This window comes from Manis pentadactyla, chromosome X, assembly GCF_030020395.1.
Source record: "Manis pentadactyla isolate mManPen7 chromosome X, mManPen7.hap1, whole genome shotgun sequence".
NCBI classification, from domain to species: domain Eukaryota; kingdom Metazoa; phylum Chordata; class Mammalia; order Pholidota; family Manidae; genus Manis; species Manis pentadactyla.
Window position 1 is genome coordinate 6,594,321 of NC_080038.1, and position 19,682 is coordinate 6,614,002.

Consider the following 19,682-nt stretch of genomic DNA (forward strand, 5'->3'; position numbering starts at 1 on the left):
GGGCAGACATCAACAGCTAATTGCCCAACAGCTTTCCTCACCATTCATTCCTTTTTGGCAGAGCTGGAATTAACCCCAGCATCTGGCCTTCCACAAGCTCAGGAGAGATGAACCCCTTTCCCTGTCCCGGGGAATGACTGTTTCTTCCCTGCTAGTTATGGTACTGATAACACACCACAGCCATACCAAATAGGCATCCATTGCCCTTGCGAGTGACTGGTTTAGGGATGGATTGTGCTGGAACTTGAACAATGAATGAGGCCCGCAGGGAAGTAGGCTAGGAGAGGAGAAGCTTCTGGGGAAAAAGATTACCCTCTAATTTTAAAACACACACACACACAGATACATATTTATAAAATATAAATAAATAAATGCTAGAAAAAAGTACTGTTCTATCTTTGGATCTATGTTTGAGGATGTGATGCCTGGAACTGTGCCTGCCATCTTTTGCCCAGGAGGGGCAGTAGAAAGACAGAACGCCCCTAGGTTCTTTGGGGTATCACTGCCCCTGAATTAACCAACCCTGCAACTGTCTACCCCTAGATGGATGACATACTCTATTTCTATGCTAGTGTTTTTCAACTGTGGGTCATAACTGATTAATGGGTCCTGACATTAATATCAGGACCCCCATCATTTATGTCGTGCCAGAAAACTGTCTCTTCCAATGATGTAAAGCTTTTATGGCCAGGATTAAGGGGAAACAGTTTGTCAGTGGCTTTCCTGAAAAAAATCTGATAGAAAGATAGAAAGATAGATGATAGATAGATATAGATAGATAGATAGATAGATGATAGATAGATAGATAGATAGATAGATAGATAGATAGATAGATAGATAAATAGATAGATATCCTGGTGTATTCTTCAAAATATACACCACCCCCCCCAACACACACACTTTGCCTTCTACAGCTCAGGAAAACATCGCCATTACATTTACTGCTACTGAGAAACAGTTTAAGGGTGTAAGGGATTATGTTTCTTGGAAACTATTTGTGATATTGGAAAGAATACAAATTTTGGAGTCTGACTGGAGTCTCTTCCAATTCGTCTGATATAAGAGAATTCTCTTTTTGGGAAAGTCATTGACAAAATAATTCTTCTTTTACAATAATTCAAATAATATACACACATATATTCAAATCAGATTTTGAATGACAAGGGAAAAAATCAGGCTTTGGACTCTGAAGAATATTCACTATGAAATGAGATGTACTGCCTAAATTAATTTTACAAAAAACTGAACTTGTATATTAAATGCCCTAACATGTGTTTTAATATAATCATCTTCATGCTTGTCTTCTATAATGGACATTGTTCTACCACATTAAAGAATGTATATTAACCACAACATAGCACCTTCTGGATGGTCCAGAATGAGACTTATAAACACTTATCAGTGAGGTGTGTTGCCTTGAAAATTCAGAAGTAATAAAATAAGGCTCTTACCCCTGTTTTAAATTGCCCTGTACTTCCCTCTCATTGTTACTGTTCTTGGCTATCACCTCTTCTTTTTGTTAATGAATATTTACAGCTTCTAAAATGTAACTTATTTTGTGTACGTTTTCTCCCTAACAAAATAAAGTACGTTGGCACTGGGATTGTTATTCTGGAAGCTCCACAGTCGCTTTGAGACTACAGGTGACCCTTGAACAACACATGTTTGAACTGCACAGGTCCACTTACATGTGGATTTTTTTCAATAAATATCTTGGAAAATTTTACAACAATTAAAAAAACAATGAACTGCATAGCCTAGAAACATTGAAAAAACTAAGAAAAAGAAGTATGCTATGAAAGCATAAAATATATGTAGATCCCAGTCTATTTTATCATTATCATAAAATATACACAAATCTATTATAAAAAGTTACACACAAACACAGATTGTACATGGCGCCATTTGCAGTCAAGAGAAATGTAAACAATACCTATAGAAAATATGCTAATGAACTGTTTATGTTATTGGTAAGGCTTCTGGTCAACAGTAGGCTATTAGTAATTAAGTTTTGGAGAGTCAAAAATTATACATGGACTTTTGACTGCATAGTGGGTTGTTACCCCTAACCCCCCATGTTATTCAAGAGTCAACTGTATTTCATTTCCTGATTCCTCAACTGTGGTGGATGGCCCCAAGTGACAAAATTCTGACTTATAGATGTATTTGGCTGTCATCACATAGTATAATGTAGCTGATGTGAACTGCAGAAGATATAAAATATAAAAACCAACATTTCTAATTCATTAAAACTCAAGCTTAATCAGCTGCCCAACGTTGTATGTATTTGAATCAAACATGGAAGAAAACACTAGATAATAATGACCAAGACTCAAAGTCCAGGCTGAAACAAATAGCAATACTGATCATAAATGCGTTAATAAACCCAACTTATATCTAAAGAGTTCAGAAATCAGGAAAAAAGCAAACATAGATTATTTACCCAGCTGTGCTATGTCTTTGAAATTAAGGACACTCTCATCTCCCCATAACCACTCCCATGCCACTAATAAATTTGAAATCTGCTCTGCTCTCACTCACTCTTTGTTAATGAGGGCTTCAATATGCATAATTTTCTCCAAGGTGCAAACACATGCCTAAGAACGACACTAAGAGAGTCATCAACATGCCTGGAAAGATACTGATTACAGCATTGTATATACCAGTAAGAAATTGGACCTCACTTAAATTTTCTTATATTTATCTGAAGGAATACTATGATAAAAAGTATACTTTAGAAGAAAATTGATTAGATGAGAAAATGTGATAAACTAAAATTTAAGACCAAGACTGTATATCATATGTGACTATTACATGTGACCATAACATGTAATTAGTTCAAACACACACACATAAATATGCATAGAAAAACCAGGAAGCAGATGTAACTGTTTGTACAAAGATCCAATTTTTCCACAATGAACATAAATTATTTGTGTAATCAGAAACAAATTTAATTTTTTAAAAGTTGATTCTCCCTTTCTTGTGCTCCAAGCCAGACACACCTCCTTCCTTCAGTTCCCTTTGATGTGATCTTTGGATCTCAGTGGGTCCCCTTCAGGTACGTTCCAAGTAGAAATCAGCTCACACGTACTTGATTTTCAGAGATATATTTTGACCAAAGAAGGGTGAAGGGATAGGAGCAACTGTCTTTAGCAGGAACAAAAATGAATGATATAATCAAACAACAAGGAAGAGATGAGCATTATAAAGTGAAGGAAGAAGAATTTAGAAACAACCCAAATAAAATAAAATAGAGAAATGACCATCAAGATAGTTCCTGCTGAAATTCTAAGTTTAACTAGGTTCAAAGAGTAGGCAAGTGGAAGGTAAAACCCAATGTCTAGGCCCTAAACCCTTAAAGAGCTTGGGGTTTGCAGCAACTTTTCACATTAAATTGGGTTCTCTTTTGATTCAAACAACAGCTGAACTACGCTGACTTACAACTCATCAATTTCCTAATTTCACTTTCAGGCTTCAACTGGCTGTAATGTACGTTTTCCTCTCCTATGCTTAATGACACTAGGTCTGAATCATCTGAAGAGCTCAACTTCAGTCAATAACAACTCCAACTAACTAGAAAATGCTCACACTTCATTTACTAGAAAGGGCAAAGGAAAATACAAACTACTAAGGCAATTTCCAGGCTGTATTTCCATGACCACTTATATTTCTTTATTGGAATATACTTATATACAATATTATATTAGTTTCAGATGTACAACATAGTGACTCAGTAATTAAATATATTATTAAATGTTTGCCATAGTAAGTGTAGTAACCCCTTGTTACCGGACCAAGATACTACAATATTTTGGTTATACTGTATCTCTATGTTGTACTTCCATTCCTATGACTAACTTATTTTACAATTTGAAGTCTGTACCCTTTAATCCCCTTTTTCACCCACCACCCACCCCCTCCCTACAGTGACCAACAGTCTGTTGTCAGTCTTTATGGATCTATTTCTTTTTTGTTTGTTTTGTTTTTTAGATTCCACAAATAAGTGAAATCATATGATGTTTGTCTCTCTCTATGTGACTTATTTCACTTAGTATGATATCCTCTAGGTCCATCCACATTGTTGCAAATGGCAAGATTTCCTTCTTTTTTTTTGGTGGCTGGGTAGTATTCCATCATGTATATGGACCACATCTTTATCCATTTATCAATGGGTACTTGGGTTGTTTCTGTATCTTGGCTATTGTAAATAATGCTTCAGTGAACACAGGTGTGCATATATCTTTTCAAATTAGTGACTTTGCTTTCTTTGGGTAAATTCCCAGAAGTGGAATTGCTGGGTCATATGGTATTTTTATCTTTAGTTTCTTGAGAAGCCTCCATATTGTTTTCCACAGCATAACCACCTATTTTGAGCGCATGTATTAAGGATGGAGGTTCCAAGATTACCTGGAAGTAATCTTAAATTTGTCAGAGACAGTAATAGTTGCTACATTTTCCCAATCAAAATTAAGATATGTAGGGTGATTGTACAATGGAATATTTGAAATCAGAGACATATATGAACTGGTCATTATACTCTAAAATCATGCTGTTAGTATGCATCCTTATGCGGCTATTCCAGTTTAAAAGAATTAAATAACATTTAAAAATCAGTTCCTCAGTCACACTAGACACCTTGAAAGTGCTAAAAGGCCATATGGGGCTAGTGACTACCATACTGGAAAGCACATATACAGAACATTTCCATCACCGCCAAGGGTTTTATTAGACAGGGCTGCTCTATACACTACTTCCCGAGGCGGAAGAACAATTCCTATTAATTCAAAGATTTTAAACAAAAGATGAAACAAAACAGACTTGCTAGTTAAAACTGAACATCTCAACTCTCCAGACCAAGTCATTTCCCAAGCATTCCAGGAATCATGCTCTTATACGGGGATTTTCTAAGAACTGTAGAGGTGCCCTGTTCTTCCTCAGGTTGAACTGTTCACACTAAAAGGGATCCCCCTCTAGTTTTCTTCTAAAACGAAATTAATAATTCTGCTCAAAAGAGAAACTAGTTCACTGGGAACAGGCCAAAATTTAAGCTGATGGAAAAATAAAAGAAAAAACACAGACTTCAGTGCATCCCTGAGGGGGGTTGACTGCCTGTAAACATCAGAAAAATATTTACATTCTTTTCTATTTTGCGGTTCAAACCAACAGCGCAACATGGGACAAATGCATGCATGCGCACACACACACGCACACACACTCACACAAGCATACATGCCCATTGAGTTTCTGTGTAGTAAGGACACATGTGGAGACATATACCATTTGAGCAACTTGAAATTTTAAATAAAACTCCTCTCCATTCTAGTCATTTAGAGACTATCTATCTACTATATCAATTATCATTCCCATTATACTTTTCCATTATACTTCTTCCAACATAAAATTTTATGAAGAAAAAAAAGGCCACATTGCTCAATTTATTCATAAGCCATGTCAAGTTCACCACCTCCTCTCCCAAGTCCACACAAAATGAAAACACTGACTTTCCCCCTGAATCTGCAGTTTGCCCCTTAATATTAAATGATTGCTGAAAATACCAAGATGGAGTTTAAGGCTTAAAAAAGAATATAAAATAGCTAACAAAACAAAACAAAGAGATTAATTAAAACAAAACAAAACAAAGAGATCCAACTATGAACAGCTTATCATGTGAATCACAAGAGAAAAACGATTTCAACCAAGTTTCCACACTTCCAGAACACAGTGGCCTCTAGTTGTGTTCCATACTGCTTTAATAAAATAGTCATCAGCCTATGTTCATTGTAAAATTCTTGTCAATTGGAGTTTTTACTTATTGTTTTGTGACTTAGTTTCTAATTTCTCTGCCTCCATTTGGTCTAGAGCCTTATTAGCAGGGGTCATTGGATGATGTTTAGTTATTCACAAATACTCCCCGCTGAGAAGAATGCATCCTGGCCTCATCTGAAACACCTGACTCTTCTAGAAGATAAATAATACCTGAGGAATAAAATTGGGCTTGGATTGGTGAGGATGGAAGAGGTTGAGGAGAAAAGAAATGAATGGTCATTTGGGTCCCATGAGTTTTGCTTCAATAAATCACACCTGAATCATCTATCAAAAAAAGAAAAAGCTCAATAAAGCCCCCTTACAAATAACATTACCCTATGGTCAACAAAAAATAGCCCAAGGTCCAGCATTTACTTACTTTTCCTTAAGCAGAAAACAGTTTTTAACAATGTTGAATATCTTCCTCAGAATAGCCAAATCTTGTTTTCCTCTCCAAAGGAGTTTTCCATGCTTTGAAATCTGTCTGTGGAATGTGGGGGCTCTGGGGTCATATGAGTGTCCACCCAAGGGCAAAGCTGGCTTCCCAGTATGGTGGTGGGTGTGTAGGCTCTGCAACTCGCCTGTCTGGGTTCACAGTTATGACCTTTGTGGAGCTGCTGTAGAAACTTGTACAGGTTTCTTAGTGTTTCTGTGCCTCAGTTTCCATATCTGTAAAATGTCCTGATACCCATCTGAGTCCTTTCATGTCAACAAGTCCCAAACTCAGTAACTGTTGGCTACGATTCTTATATTCAGACAGGGAGCCTTCTCCTGGCTCTGTAGATCCCCAGAGGAAACACTACACAGTAGGAAGCAGGGATGATGTAGAATTTGGACATAACACGGAAGTTTTCTAAGCCAAAGGCCCCAAAGACAAACACATCTGTCATCAATGTACCATCTGACATCTACCTACCTCAACACCTCCTTTACTGATTGCAACCCTGCATGATCCCTGCCTTCTCCTACCCAACATCCCCAGAGGCTGTTCTTTGCCACCCTGGATGTGTCCCTAAGGGTAATACAAGAGTAATCGACCAGGAGGGTATCATGAGATGCACAAGGCCCATAGGAGGTGTGGATAAAATGAGAGTGCCTGTGGCCAGGATTCTCACCTGGCCATGGCTGACTAGCTCACTGCACACCTGTGGGCAATACATGGCTGTTGACTCTATAAAAAGAGCTCTGCCCAGTGCTCTGGGCACCATACGGTGGCAGGGCTGCAAGGCTGCAGGAGAGCAGAGCAGAGGCTGGAGTGGTGGCAGCACCGAGGACAGAGGCCCAGAGGATGGCTGTGCAGACAGAGGGGCCCAGAGGCAGAGACCGGCTTGCTGCCTGCAGACTCGCTCTGAGTGAATGGGATTTTAGTGATTGATCTGCCACCTTGAAATAAAGTTGGGTATAACCCTTTCACCCCAAGAATGTTTTGCTGTCATTTCTTTGGTCACATTGAATCCATAACAAACTTGCCTGGGGCCAAAACCCACTGGCAAGACAGGAGGCCAGAGCCTTAGACCTCCTCCCTCTGAATGTTTTCCTTTCACCTTCTTTGTAAGGCCTGATCCCCATGCATAGTGGCTTCCAACTTCGTCCCTTCCCTTGTTGCTCAGGCACTGGTCACAGCTCAGCTGGGATTTCTTCTTCTAATTGGTTTTCTTTACAGCAGTGGCTCTCAACTGGGGCAGCTGTGCCCCCTAGGGGACATCTGGCAATGTCTGAAGTCACAATGGGGGATGGGGATTGTGGTTGGAGTGGCGCTATTGGTGTCTAGTGGAGAAAGACCAGGGACACTGGTGAACATCTACAATGCACAAGACAAATCCCACATCAAAGAATGATCCCACCTTGAATGTCAACACTGCTGACATTCAATGAGAAACCCCGCTCTAGAAAACTATGCCAACACCGAGTCATGTTGCGTGTTCAGAACTTAACATACAGAAAGAATGAGACTCTGAACAAATGCAGAGGTCTGTGTCTTTTAAAACATAATTGAGAAAGAAAAACCAAGAGCTCAAATCTTAAAGTTGGTAAACTTGATGTAGGACGTCATGTAACAGGCCAGCACTTCCTGCAGCAACTGCATCAGAAACATCTAAACAGCTTGGGGATTGATCTGGAAGTTAAAGAAAGTTTGCAAGATGAAGAGATGGTTGCCCCAGGATTAAAGCTGCTAGTGTCTCTAAATCAAAACCATTCTGCAGAAATCAGAAGAGGTTTGCTTCTTCAGAAGTCACTTAACAGTGTGTTCTTTGTTTCTGGGGAGGTTACTCAAAAGCAGTTGTGTTACCTGAGTAATAAGAGGAGAAAAATAACCAGACCATCAGCCATTAGTGTAACTACTGAATTAGGGCCCATTCAGTTTGGGAAGAGTTTCATCTTGGGATTGGCTTGAATCTGGCATAATAATGAGAAAGAAGTAGTTTTGTCCATAGGGTAGGCAGGGATTTAATATGCCTCTATTCTCACAATTTTCAGAACTATCACTCTCCAAAAGTATTATTCGATAAATATAACAAGGTTTTTGTTACAAAGTAATTACCAAAAAAGCCCTCCAATGGCCATCAGAATGTAAAGCAGTGTGCTAAAAAGAGAAGACCCACTTTGAACACAAATCTTGGACCACGTACAATACTTCATGGACTCAGGACATAGGACATCTTATCTGTCCAAATACCAAACTCGACACTCCTCCAAGGGAGATGAACCCTCTCCCCCAGGCCCCACCACACCACCCAGGAAAATGCCCATAAATAAGCATCAGCTCAATGGCTCCACATCTAGGGACCTTCTCTTACTGGTCAACATGGGCTGGCGTGCTCAGGCCTGTAAGTTTCCCAGGGTAGCTTGGTCATGCCTCTATTTCAAACAACTAATTGCTTCCACGTTGGTCTCCCCACTAGCCGGCAAGCTCCTTTGAGGAAGATTTAGAAAAATACCTGGAACCGGTTGGTGTGCTTACTATCTGCACAAGGAACCATCATTAGCATTAAAAAGCCAGCATTCTGTAATATCCAAGTACTGGTAATAACAACACTGAAACTCTACGAGGCTCTTACTATATTCTAGGCATTGTTCTAAGCACATGACATATATTAACTCATTTAATTCTCACAACCCTATAGAGGAAAAGTTGTCTCTATCCCCAGTTTACAGACGAGGAATGTCTAAACTTTAGAAAGAAATGAGGCATCTTACACACACACCCTCTGTCCTGTTTTGGATGAGTGCCAGTTGAAAGGCAAATGAATTCGTCATCTGCCTCTAGGTTCCTAACAAAAACAACCTGTATCTCTAACAGCAAAAATGAATTCAATGGGATCAGCATCATGAAGCTTGTTTCCTTTTGTCACTGAATTGTTCCTGCCTGTTTGGCCTCCAAAGGATGCACTAAAAGGAGCCCATTGTAAAGAAAGTGAAAGAATCCCCAACCCAAAACTCCTCCGCAGGTGGGGCCAACCGGCACGCATGGGAGGAAGCCCTGGCACTTCCGGCCAGCGTCACCACACCAGGGCAGCACTGGCATGGAGGCCGGGTGCGATCGGTCCCAGCTGTGGGTGCGAACCTGGGTACAAACCTGAGCATGGGTGGCCCTCGCTCCTTCCTTGGTTCCAAAAGATGGATTGAAAATTGAGAAACACACATAAGTCTAGTCCTCCTAGGAACTGCAAGGTGTTGTCTTTCTGACACTGGTTTGTTCAGAGGAAGCTACAGCGCGAATGTATGATGTCCTCCTAGAAAATCGAGGCCTTGGCTCTCCATTAGCTTCCATTCCAGGTACCCCACTGAATGCACGCACAACACATACAGAGAGGCCATTTCAAGCCAAGAAGACCCGGAGTAGGAAGGCTGCTGATATATTACTAGCACAACACTGATTCAAAATAATTGCCTGGCATATTCTCTACCTGGCACTTGATGTCCAGATGAAAATATACAAAAACGTCCAAGTATCTCAATAGCTTCCTGCACTGCACCTTCCACAAATGCCAGCGATCGAGGTGGCAGTCCAAACTGGCTCCTCCCACAGGCTCCTGACTACAGAAGGAAATGTTTGTGAATTTGCACAGCTGCATGAAATAACAAATTCAGGCTTAGGAGGTTTACAAAATCTCATTTCGCCCTGAGATGAGGAACCTGAGTTCCACCTGATTTCCACAAATGATTTTTTTTCCCCTAATCTGCAAATAGGCATGACAGAGCAACTTCAAAATCGATTTCTTTTGAAAGACAGTTGTAGATTTTTAAAGTACTTATTGAACATTGCTTAAATGTGCAATTCCTCCTGGCAGCGTTTAGAGAGACAGTTGGAAAACAAAGGTGGATTTATTGCCTTTGTGGCTCATTTTCCCACAGGTAGGAAAAAATGTTCCTGATGAACAGTGATGGGTACCTGGGACCCTGCAATCACTCCAGCCTGAGTTGATTATATTATAGTTGCTATTCCTGTAAATAATCAGAATCACAATAGTAAGTCTTTGCCCACCTTCACAACAGAATCATTCCACAGATTGTAAATAATGGTGATTTAAGAGCAGTAAGGTTTTTTATCTAAAAGCGGCTTTTTTAAACAGATTAAATAATTAATACATTTTTGAATTACTTTATACATATAGTGGCTCGTGCACATGACTGAGAGAAGAAGTCTGCAAATGGAAGTGGTGGCACCACACAGTTTCAGGGAACAGGTTGCCAATCTGTAGGGGAGCTTGTGACTTCACCCTCTTGGTGTTACAAAAATTCACCAAATAAACCAGTGTTGAATATGATACTGTCTGGTCCTTTAATGAAGGAGTCAAGGAAACTTTTACTTGCAAAAGTTGAAACTACCAAGTATCTAAGCTCTGCAAGCACTCGGGCACTATTCAAAATTAATAATAAGAAAAGGTGCATTCTGAGGTTCTTTCTATGAAATGAAACACTGGAATCATAAAAATGTAAGGTTTGGACCAGACGCTTCAGGCAGCAAAACCGAGGCTTTCTGGTTTTCTGAGCCAATTATCTGTCTTTGCTGCATGGAGTGGCCCCAAGGGGAGCGTCAGACCACATTCTGGGTTTCACATCAGTACCCATATCGCTTGTAGATGTCAGAGGATCTTGATGCTTCATCATGCTGAGGGAAGGGCAATGTTTGCCCTCGTCCCAAATGCCCACCAGTACATAATACCCAATGATCCCGACCCAGAGAAGCTCCAAAGCAATGCTGCTTATTCTCCCGTCTGTCATGGACTAGCCAGGTGGCCCTGCCATAAACTGACCCACTCTCACCCTTGGTTTCTTTACCTGTCACAGAAAACCACTGCACCACAAGGCCACTAAGACTATGCAACAGTAACATTAGAAGCCAATATGCATCGTTAAAGTCAAATTGTGTTGATTTAAAAATCCTGAGAAAGTAGCCAAAGGAAAGGTGCAGAAGAAACAGTGGGTCCTCACTGAGATCTGTTCTAAGATTTCACTAAAAATATGAGTGTCTTGGCAATGACATGTAACATTCCAGTCAACCTGGCTCAGAGACTCTGAACCTTCTAAAGCAACAGGCAGAGACATCTTAAGCATCACTTAAACCATCTGAACTTCGAAGTTGAAAGGGACTCCAGTGCTGGAACAAGCTGAGTGAAGCCCTCCAAAGCTATTGCTTCTCTCACTCTTTCCCACTGGTGTCCACCTTCCCCGGATGCTGCAGCGGGACTGCTACCCCGTGGGGTCACTCACGTCTTACTGGCTTGGGTCCTGCCTTGCTTCAAGCAGGAGACACAACACACAGAGAGTGCAACACACACACCACATGTCCTCTTACCTCTCCAGGGTCCTTACATCTCAGCAGTGGCAGCAGCTCCAGGCAGAACTGGCCCCCCATCCTCCCCACGCAAAACCCCCGTCTGATGGGAATGGAGGAGGAGGCTGCAGACGGGGACACTGCTCAAAGAGCTAGAGAAGCCAGGCAGGCAGGCTCCCCGGCTGGAATGCGCAGCTAGAGGCCCTGGGAGGGAGAAGGCCTGGGGTCACTGTGATCCTCTGAGTCAGACACCCTGGGGAGCTCTCAGCTCTGAAAGGCCTCCTTCACTTCAGCACACAAGGCAGAAAGGCACTGAGCACTGACCACGGGGAGAAGTCTGAAAGTTACACAGTTGAGGTAAATGGTTACGTAAACATTCATAGGCCAGTTTACAGTAAATGGTAGAGACGCAATAAGAATGCTGGAGGGAACAAATCACTTACATGAAATACTAACTCACGTGTCTGATAAGGGACTTACATCCAGAGTATATTCACATGTCTGATAAGAGACTTGAATCCAGAATACATCAAGAACTCTTGCAACTCAGTAATAAAAAGGCGAATAAGCTGGTTGAGAAATGGGCAAAGGCTCTGAACAGACATTCCTCTGAAGCAAATATACAAATGGCCAGTAAGTGCCTGAAAAGATGCTTGACATCAGTAGCCATCAGGAAAATGCAAATCAAAACCACAGTGAGATCCCACTCTACACCCACTAGGATGGGTAAAAAGAAATGTTGGTAAGGACGTGGCGAAATTGGAACTCATATATTGCTGATGAGAATATAAAACACTTTGGAAAACAGTTTGGCAATTTCTCAAAATTATCGTATGACCCAGTAATTCCACTCCTAGGAATATGCCCAGGAGAACTGAAAATCCATGTCCACAGAAAAACTTGTACACAAAATTGTTCACAGCAGCATTATTCATAAAAGCAAAAGGTCTGCAAGAACCCAAATGTCCATCAATCGATGAATGGATAAACTGAAGGTGGCATATCTATACAATGGAATAGTATTCAACCATAAAAAGGAATGAAGTCCTGAAACAAGCTACAGCATGGATGAGCCTTGAAAACTTTATGCTGAGTGAAAGAAGCCAGTCAGAAAAGACCACATATAGTAGGATTCCATTTATACAAATTTCCAGAATAGGCAAATGCATAGAGTGGCAAAAGATTAGTGGCTGCCAGGGGGCAGCAATGACTAAGGGATGCAGGATTTCTTTTGGGGGCAATGAAACTGTTCTAAAATCGATCGTGGTGATAGTTGCACAACTTTGTGAACATACTGATAACTGTACACCTCAACTGAGTGAATTATATCCCAATAAGTTGTTATATTAAAAATGGAATTCTCTTGCCACAACCCTCCCTCGATTACACTGGGCTCTGCTGAGGTCATCATTTACAGACTCTACAGAATCTACTTCTGTAGAGTCACCCATGTGGCTTGGCAGGGGCCATGGAGAGGGAGGGCTTCCATCATCGAGCATGGCACTCCACTGCTGCCCCCTGGCACACTGGGACCCTTCTCAGCTTCATTTCCAGGCCACTGGTGACAAGAATTCTGTTTCAGCTTCATGGTTTACAGCCCTGATCCTCCCTGACTCCTTCATTCCCAAGTGGTGACTCCTTCCCAGCATGCCCATGGTTCCCATTTGTCAGAGTCCTTTTGAACTTACAGTTGTTCTTGTATCCCATGTGGCCATTCTCTCCAAACAGATTACATGTGACTTAAGCACAGTGGGCCCTCACAGCTCAGGGACTTTCTCATAGCTGGAACTCAGTAGTTCATTGTTACCTTCACCTTCTTTGAAGGGAAAGGACCTATTTTATTTGAGCATTTAAAATATAATGGTATTGATTCTAGGGACTATTATGCATTTTCACTATTACAAGTAAAAATGAAATAGCAGGTCATGCCAGTGAAAGAGCAATTCAGTGAAGAGAATACCATAGTGGTCACTGGGTTAAAAAACAACAACATACTTATGTAATTTTATCATCCACCAAGAGAACTACATTAGAGTTACTGACACATTTTAAGTACTAATATTCATTATCATTATTATTTACTGCTAAATCCTTTACCTTTCCAAACTACTCTTGGGCACAACAGACCAATGCCCATGAACATCATTTTCACAATGATAACTAGTTCCATCCTGCCCCATGCGCAAGATTTTGTTTGAATCAGTGCATTCTGCCACAAGCCCTTTAAGAACTAAACTCTTAAGAGAAAGGTTTGCTAGAGGCCCCTATTACCTACAATGCACAGTGCCCAGAATTTATCACATTTTGGACCAACATGTAATTTTTGCCTATTTTAGGTTTGTCTTAAAATTTTTTTCAACCTTTAAAAGTCCTTGAAATTATTCATTTTTTAAAAGTTGATGATACTGTCCTCAGAAGGACATCGGTGGAACTTGGGAGGGAATGGTCTTTCCCATGAGGATAAGTAAGGCTGCAAATGAATGCTCCCCAAAGACCCCACCCGTGTCCATTCTGTGCCAGAATGTCCATACAGGCTTTTTCTCAAACACACTTGGGCGCTGTGGGTAATAGATGTCAAATAATAAAACTCAGATGCACACGCTATGTTACTTTTTAAGGGAAAAATGTGGGGGGAAATCAAAGGGTTTAACAATTTTATTCACTGGCTTACATTCAGCGACTCTGAAAATTTGGCCACTGTTCAGGTTTGTGAATTTCTATGGAAAATGCACTGTGTTTGGCAAGCCTGAGGAAATATGAGGCTGATAAAAAAATGTTTCATGCTTTCTCAAGACCTTATGCCACTAACTGTGTGGGATTGGAAAAATTGTTCAAATGTCAATTTAAACACTGTAAATAAATGATTTTCTATACCCACATGAATTAACATAATTCTGTTGATTTCATACTGTAAGTTGAATTAAAGTTTCTTTGAGTTTTAGTTAGGAAATGTTTCACAGAGAACATGAAATTCAGATCAGGCAAGTTGAGTTCAGTAGAATTCTATTTCAGAGTCAGAAATGTTAATGCAATACTTTATTTTACACTATGGAGAACTGCCTAAAAGTTGAGTTGACACAAAGGTTGTTAGGAAGCAGGCCTTGAATTAAAAAAAAAAAAGATTAGGCCAAAAGAAATAAAACATTATTGTAACAGTACCAATTATATAAAAGAACACTGTGTTGAATTCTGTTGCAAAGTTCATGACTTGTGAATATTATCTCCAAACCAGTCATCTCTGAGTTTTATAGAGTCGGCTATCCAACTGCCTCCTTGACCCTTCCATCTGGTGGTATCTCAGGGTCATCTCAAACTTCAGTTATCCAATGCTGAACTCTTGACTTTTCCTTCTGGCAAATGTCTTTGGACCTCAGCCTCCTACATCTTAAGAGGTGTTTATAAAGCATTTATCTCAGTGCCTGGCATGCAGATCCACTCACTAAATGTTGTCGAGGATGATATTGATGATGACCAATGAGGATTTTTATGTACCCAATTAGTTGAGCCAGAAATAAAACAGTTTGTCTTTATTCTTCTCTTCACCTCATGTCCTGCATTTACTCCTTTCCCAGGTTCTGTCAACTCTGCCTCTAAAATACATGAAGAATCCAGCCTCTGCTCTCCAACTCGACTGTCCAGCAGGGCTCCATCATGCTTCTCCTGAACACAACCTCACTATGACTGCCCTTGCGCTTGCCCAAGTCCGTGGGGGAGACCAGAACAATCTTCTTAAACACAAATCTTCATTACTAAGACATAATAGTGCTTATCATGTACTTATCAAATATGCTGAACCAGCTGCTGAAGTAGGACTTGCTATTACTCCTATTTTACAGGTGAGGAACTGAGCACAGAGAGGTTGGACCCTGTCCAAGACCACCGGGCCTCTAAGAGGCAAAGTCATTCACACTTGCGCGGTCTGGCTCCAGAGCTGAGTGTTCAACTGCACACAAAGTACTGTGCTACACCCAAACTTAAAGAAAACAACAAACAAGCAAGGGAAGACTGTTAATCCACTCCCATAACGTTTAGAATAAAATGCATCTGCAAAGGAGTTCCCTGTTGCAAAGAGTCTGGGCCTACTTCCTCAGCCTCCCATCTCAGGTCTCCATCTTTCTTCCTGTTCTCCTGACACTCAGGGACAAGGCAGGTGTGACCCTGCATAGGGGTTTCTTCCCATGCTATTCCAGGTGCCTGAGCTGCTCTTCCCAGGGCTGGCTCTGCTTTCTCTGTTCTTTAATCCCACTTACTCAGAAAAGCCTTCCCTGGCCTTCTCAATCTGAAGTCAGGGAGCCCTGGCTTCTCCATCTCAACACCCTGTTGGGTTTCTTCTCAGCACTTATCTCAACTTGCAGCTGCTTTCTTATGCCTGTCCATGTGTCTCCTGACCGTGCCTCCCACTGGTCTGGAAGCTGAAGAGTGATAAGCAGTGTTTACCACTGTATTTCTACCATCTAGCATCATTCCCTGCACCTAGTGGTGCTGAGAATTTTTGGTTAAGTGATTGGATAAAGACAAGAATGCTTTGGTGCTATGAACCATCCACCTAGACATCCACTTAGGTTCTCCAAGTGTGACTACAACGGGATCAGAATCAGGTTCACCTGGGGATGCTTTTGCAAAAAGTAGAGTCCCAGGACTCTGCTATTTTAAGCACTTACTTTTGAGGCCTATCACCTAGTTTTCTAAAGAGTTTTTATAATCTTGATGTTGACACCATTCAGCAATGAGAGACTCAGAATTCTTGTTTGGCTGTGATTTTGCACCATCATTGTGCATGTTCAGGAATACTTGCTAAGAGAGAGAAGAATGTGCATTATAAATTGCTTTCACATGTGATAAAAAGATTGTTAAACATAGTCACTGACAATGAACTTGATGCATACTATATTTGTAGACACATAGGTAAGCATTTACATTATCCTCTCAGGAGCCGGTAACTTTTCAGCTTGCAGACGTTTGTACAGGCTCCTGGAAAGTTTGTGGTCCCTGGGCCCTGTAATCAGGTAATGGTGTGTAATGGATGTAATGGAACAACTAGAGTCCAGTTCTGAATAGACCACAGTAGGATTTCTAGGGCCCAGGAATCTGCATTTTAAGAAACTTGGAAATTCTTATGCAAATAAAATGTGAAAGCTATTTTTTTCCCTTTATCTAGATGTAGGTATATTTACTGCTATAGAAAAATATAAAATGGAGATCCAGTGTCCACTGTTTAAATTTGTGGTTTAATTCTGAGAAATCTGAGATAATGTTTCACATAAAGGAAAAACATGCTATTAATTGATGTTAAGCTCTCTAAGTGTCAGAAATGGAGATTATCAGTAAACTTTTTGGCAAATCATCTTTGGTAAACAGCTCTTGTTAGTCACCATGTACACATGGGAATCAGGGGACGGCATTTCTCACTTTGGAGAGGAAGGATGGGCCATTGGCCACATGGAAACAACGGCAAGGGAAGGGCCTCCGTCTGTGATGTGACTGCTCTTAGGCTATACGTGGGTGATGGTTAAGAAAGTTAAGAAAAACAGAGATGGCTGCTTTTTCTCTTTTAGTTAAGGATACCTAAGTTCCACGATGTGACAGAAGAGCTTAAGTTAAAAACAAAACAAAGCAACAAGAAAACATCCAGCCATGTTTTTGATGGGCAAGTAAATAAATGCGGTCATAAACCACACCCCTGTCCAAAAAGCAAAGGGAAGCTTTGGTGAGGATCCCGCCACGGTTGCTCTGTCTGCATCTCCCTCGCTCAGCTGCCCCAGCCCTCCTTGGCTCCTCCAGAGCGCTCAACGTGAGTGACTGACAGCTGCTGGCGATGCTTTCCTCCCTGGCCTGCCGGGGCGTTACTCTCTTCACATACCCCTTCACTGCTCAAAACCTTTCTATTGTTCTTCAGCCAATCAAGAGCATTCAGCATCAGAGCCCAGTCTTCCCATGACCCGATCCCAATGCATTCCTCCAAATCCCTTCTCTTGCCTTCTGCCGGCAGACCGTGCACTCCAGCCCAGCAGAACTGCTCACTTTCATACTTTCCACATTCTCTGTCTTTGCTTTTGGTGTTTTCCTTTTCCAGTTCCCTTTATCCCCCTGTTTTACATAAAATATCCCCCCTCCCATGACTACATCTTGCTTGTATTCACTGTGCATGGGGCTGCATCCCCTTTTGCCTACTCAAGAACATCACCCCGGCCATCCTCTTGGGCAGTCGTCTCTTCGGATGAGTCTCATCAGCATTAAACCGCATTGTTAGACTCCCACCATACAAAAGTTCTTGATCGCATTTCTCTTTTTAGCCACCACCTCATTCTCTCCTTTTTACAGCAAAAAAGCCTTCGAGGAAGTGGTTTTCCATTTCCTCTCTGCCCAGCCTTCCTTGAACCCACTTCAGTCAAGCGTTTGCCCCGACCATCCATCAACACTATTTTTCTAGTGGTTACCAATAATCTTTACATTGCTAAATGCTCTGTTCAATTCTCAGTTTTCTTCTTACTCAACCTACCAGCAAGGTAACCCCATAATTTATCTAAACCAGAACACTTTTAGGAGTCAAAGTGGGTGCTACCGATAAGCACCCTACTTGATAATTATTCATTACCTAGGATCGTACCTGGAAAACAGACTTACTGCCACCCACTTATCGGAAGCATCACACACACCTATATGCCCATCACAGCCTGTTGGCCCTTCACTTTAAAACACTTTCTTCACCTGGCCTTTTTGATGCCACAGTCTCCTGGGTGTCCTTTTACCCCACCAGCCACTGATTCTCAGTCTCCCATGCTATTTCCTCCTCACCTCCATGAATGTAATGGAATGATGTAACTCCCCATGGCTCTTTCTGTGGATCTCCTTTATTTTTCATCTGTAATCACTCCATTGATGATTTCAACATATCTAATGCTTTAAATGACATCAATGCACTGATAGCACCCTAATTTACATCTCCAACAAGGACCTCTTTTTCCAAATTCCCTGGGTTCTTCAACTTCCTCCCAACCTGCTCCTCTGTGGTCTTCCCTATCTAAGTCAATGACAAGTTCGTCCTTCCAGGGACTCAGGCCAAAACCTTGACTCCCTATCACCTTTGACTCCATACTGTGCTCTGTAGATGATCCATTATAAATTCCATTAGCTCTACCTTCAAAACATGCCTGAATCTGACCTCTTCTCATCATTTCCACTGTTGCACTCTGGTCCAAGCTAACATCATCTCTCACCTCAATTAATAATGACATTGCTAAATGACTCAGGGTAGAGACTGGTTCTGTAAAGCCCTCTCTAAAAGCAGTCATATCTCCTCATTGGAGATGACTTTTCTTGAGAAAATCTTCAGATTGTCAGTGATCACTTAGTCATCTTTCTCCAGAAAGGTATTAATGCAGGTGACAATCTAGAAAAAAAGTACAGGTGCATAAGTGCCCCCCCAAATCCCCCAGTGAGGACTTGAATGGCTGTAGATACTGTGTGTATTCTTTAGCAGCACAGAGGATTCTTAATGATGCCTGAATTACTCTTTTTTGTTCATAACAAAATAGTACCATTACATGATGTACATTTATTTTTCAAGGGGACAGTGTACAGAGTGGCCTTTCCCATGCATTTTCGGGCTGAATGAGCTAATCTTGGTAAATACCACTCCTCCTGCCCATCACTGATTCTGGAACCCAAACCTAAAGCCATCAGCCTTTCTTACAGCCAGAGGCACAGGAGGGAAGGGTGGCTGGAGGCTTCTGCAAAATGTTTCCTTGAAGGCAAGCAAGAGATAAAGGAAAGGAGCCATTTTCTTTCTGTATGCCAGGGCTTCTAAATCTCAGCACTACTGACATTTTGGGTTGGGTCACTCTCTGCTGTGGGGTCGTCCTGTGCACTGCACGGTGTTGAACAGCTTCCCTGGCCTCTCCCCACTCAATACTGGGGGCATCTCTTCAGTTGTGCCAACCGAAAATGTTTCCAGACATTGCCAGATGTCCCCTGGTGGTGAGGCCAGGGGGATTACCCCAAGTGGGAATCACTGTCCTAAACATTGTTAGGTTTACCCCCAAACTGCCACAGGTTCTCTCAATCCCAGCTTAGACACACCTAGAGGAACACAAAA

The 19,682-nt window shown here is 41.4% G+C and overlaps 1 protein-coding gene across 5 annotated transcripts in view; it reads right to left on the reverse strand.

Moving 5' to 3' along the window:
• The window catches only part of ARHGAP6 (Rho GTPase activating protein 6), a 430,489-nt gene that overhangs the window by 124,639 nt on the left and 286,168 nt on the right, over window positions 1–19,682 (reverse strand). Inside the window, exon 2 of one of the 5 annotated variants that reach the window (XM_036912996.2) lies at window positions 16,474–16,583. The exons of the other annotated variants lie outside the window; for them this stretch is intronic. Within the exon in view, the coding sequence (XP_036768891.2) occupies window positions 16,474–16,500 (27 nt within the window). The 5' untranslated portion in view covers window positions 16,501–16,583. The remainder of the gene's footprint in view (window positions 1–16,473; window positions 16,584–19,682) is intronic. 5 annotated transcript variants of the gene reach the window in all.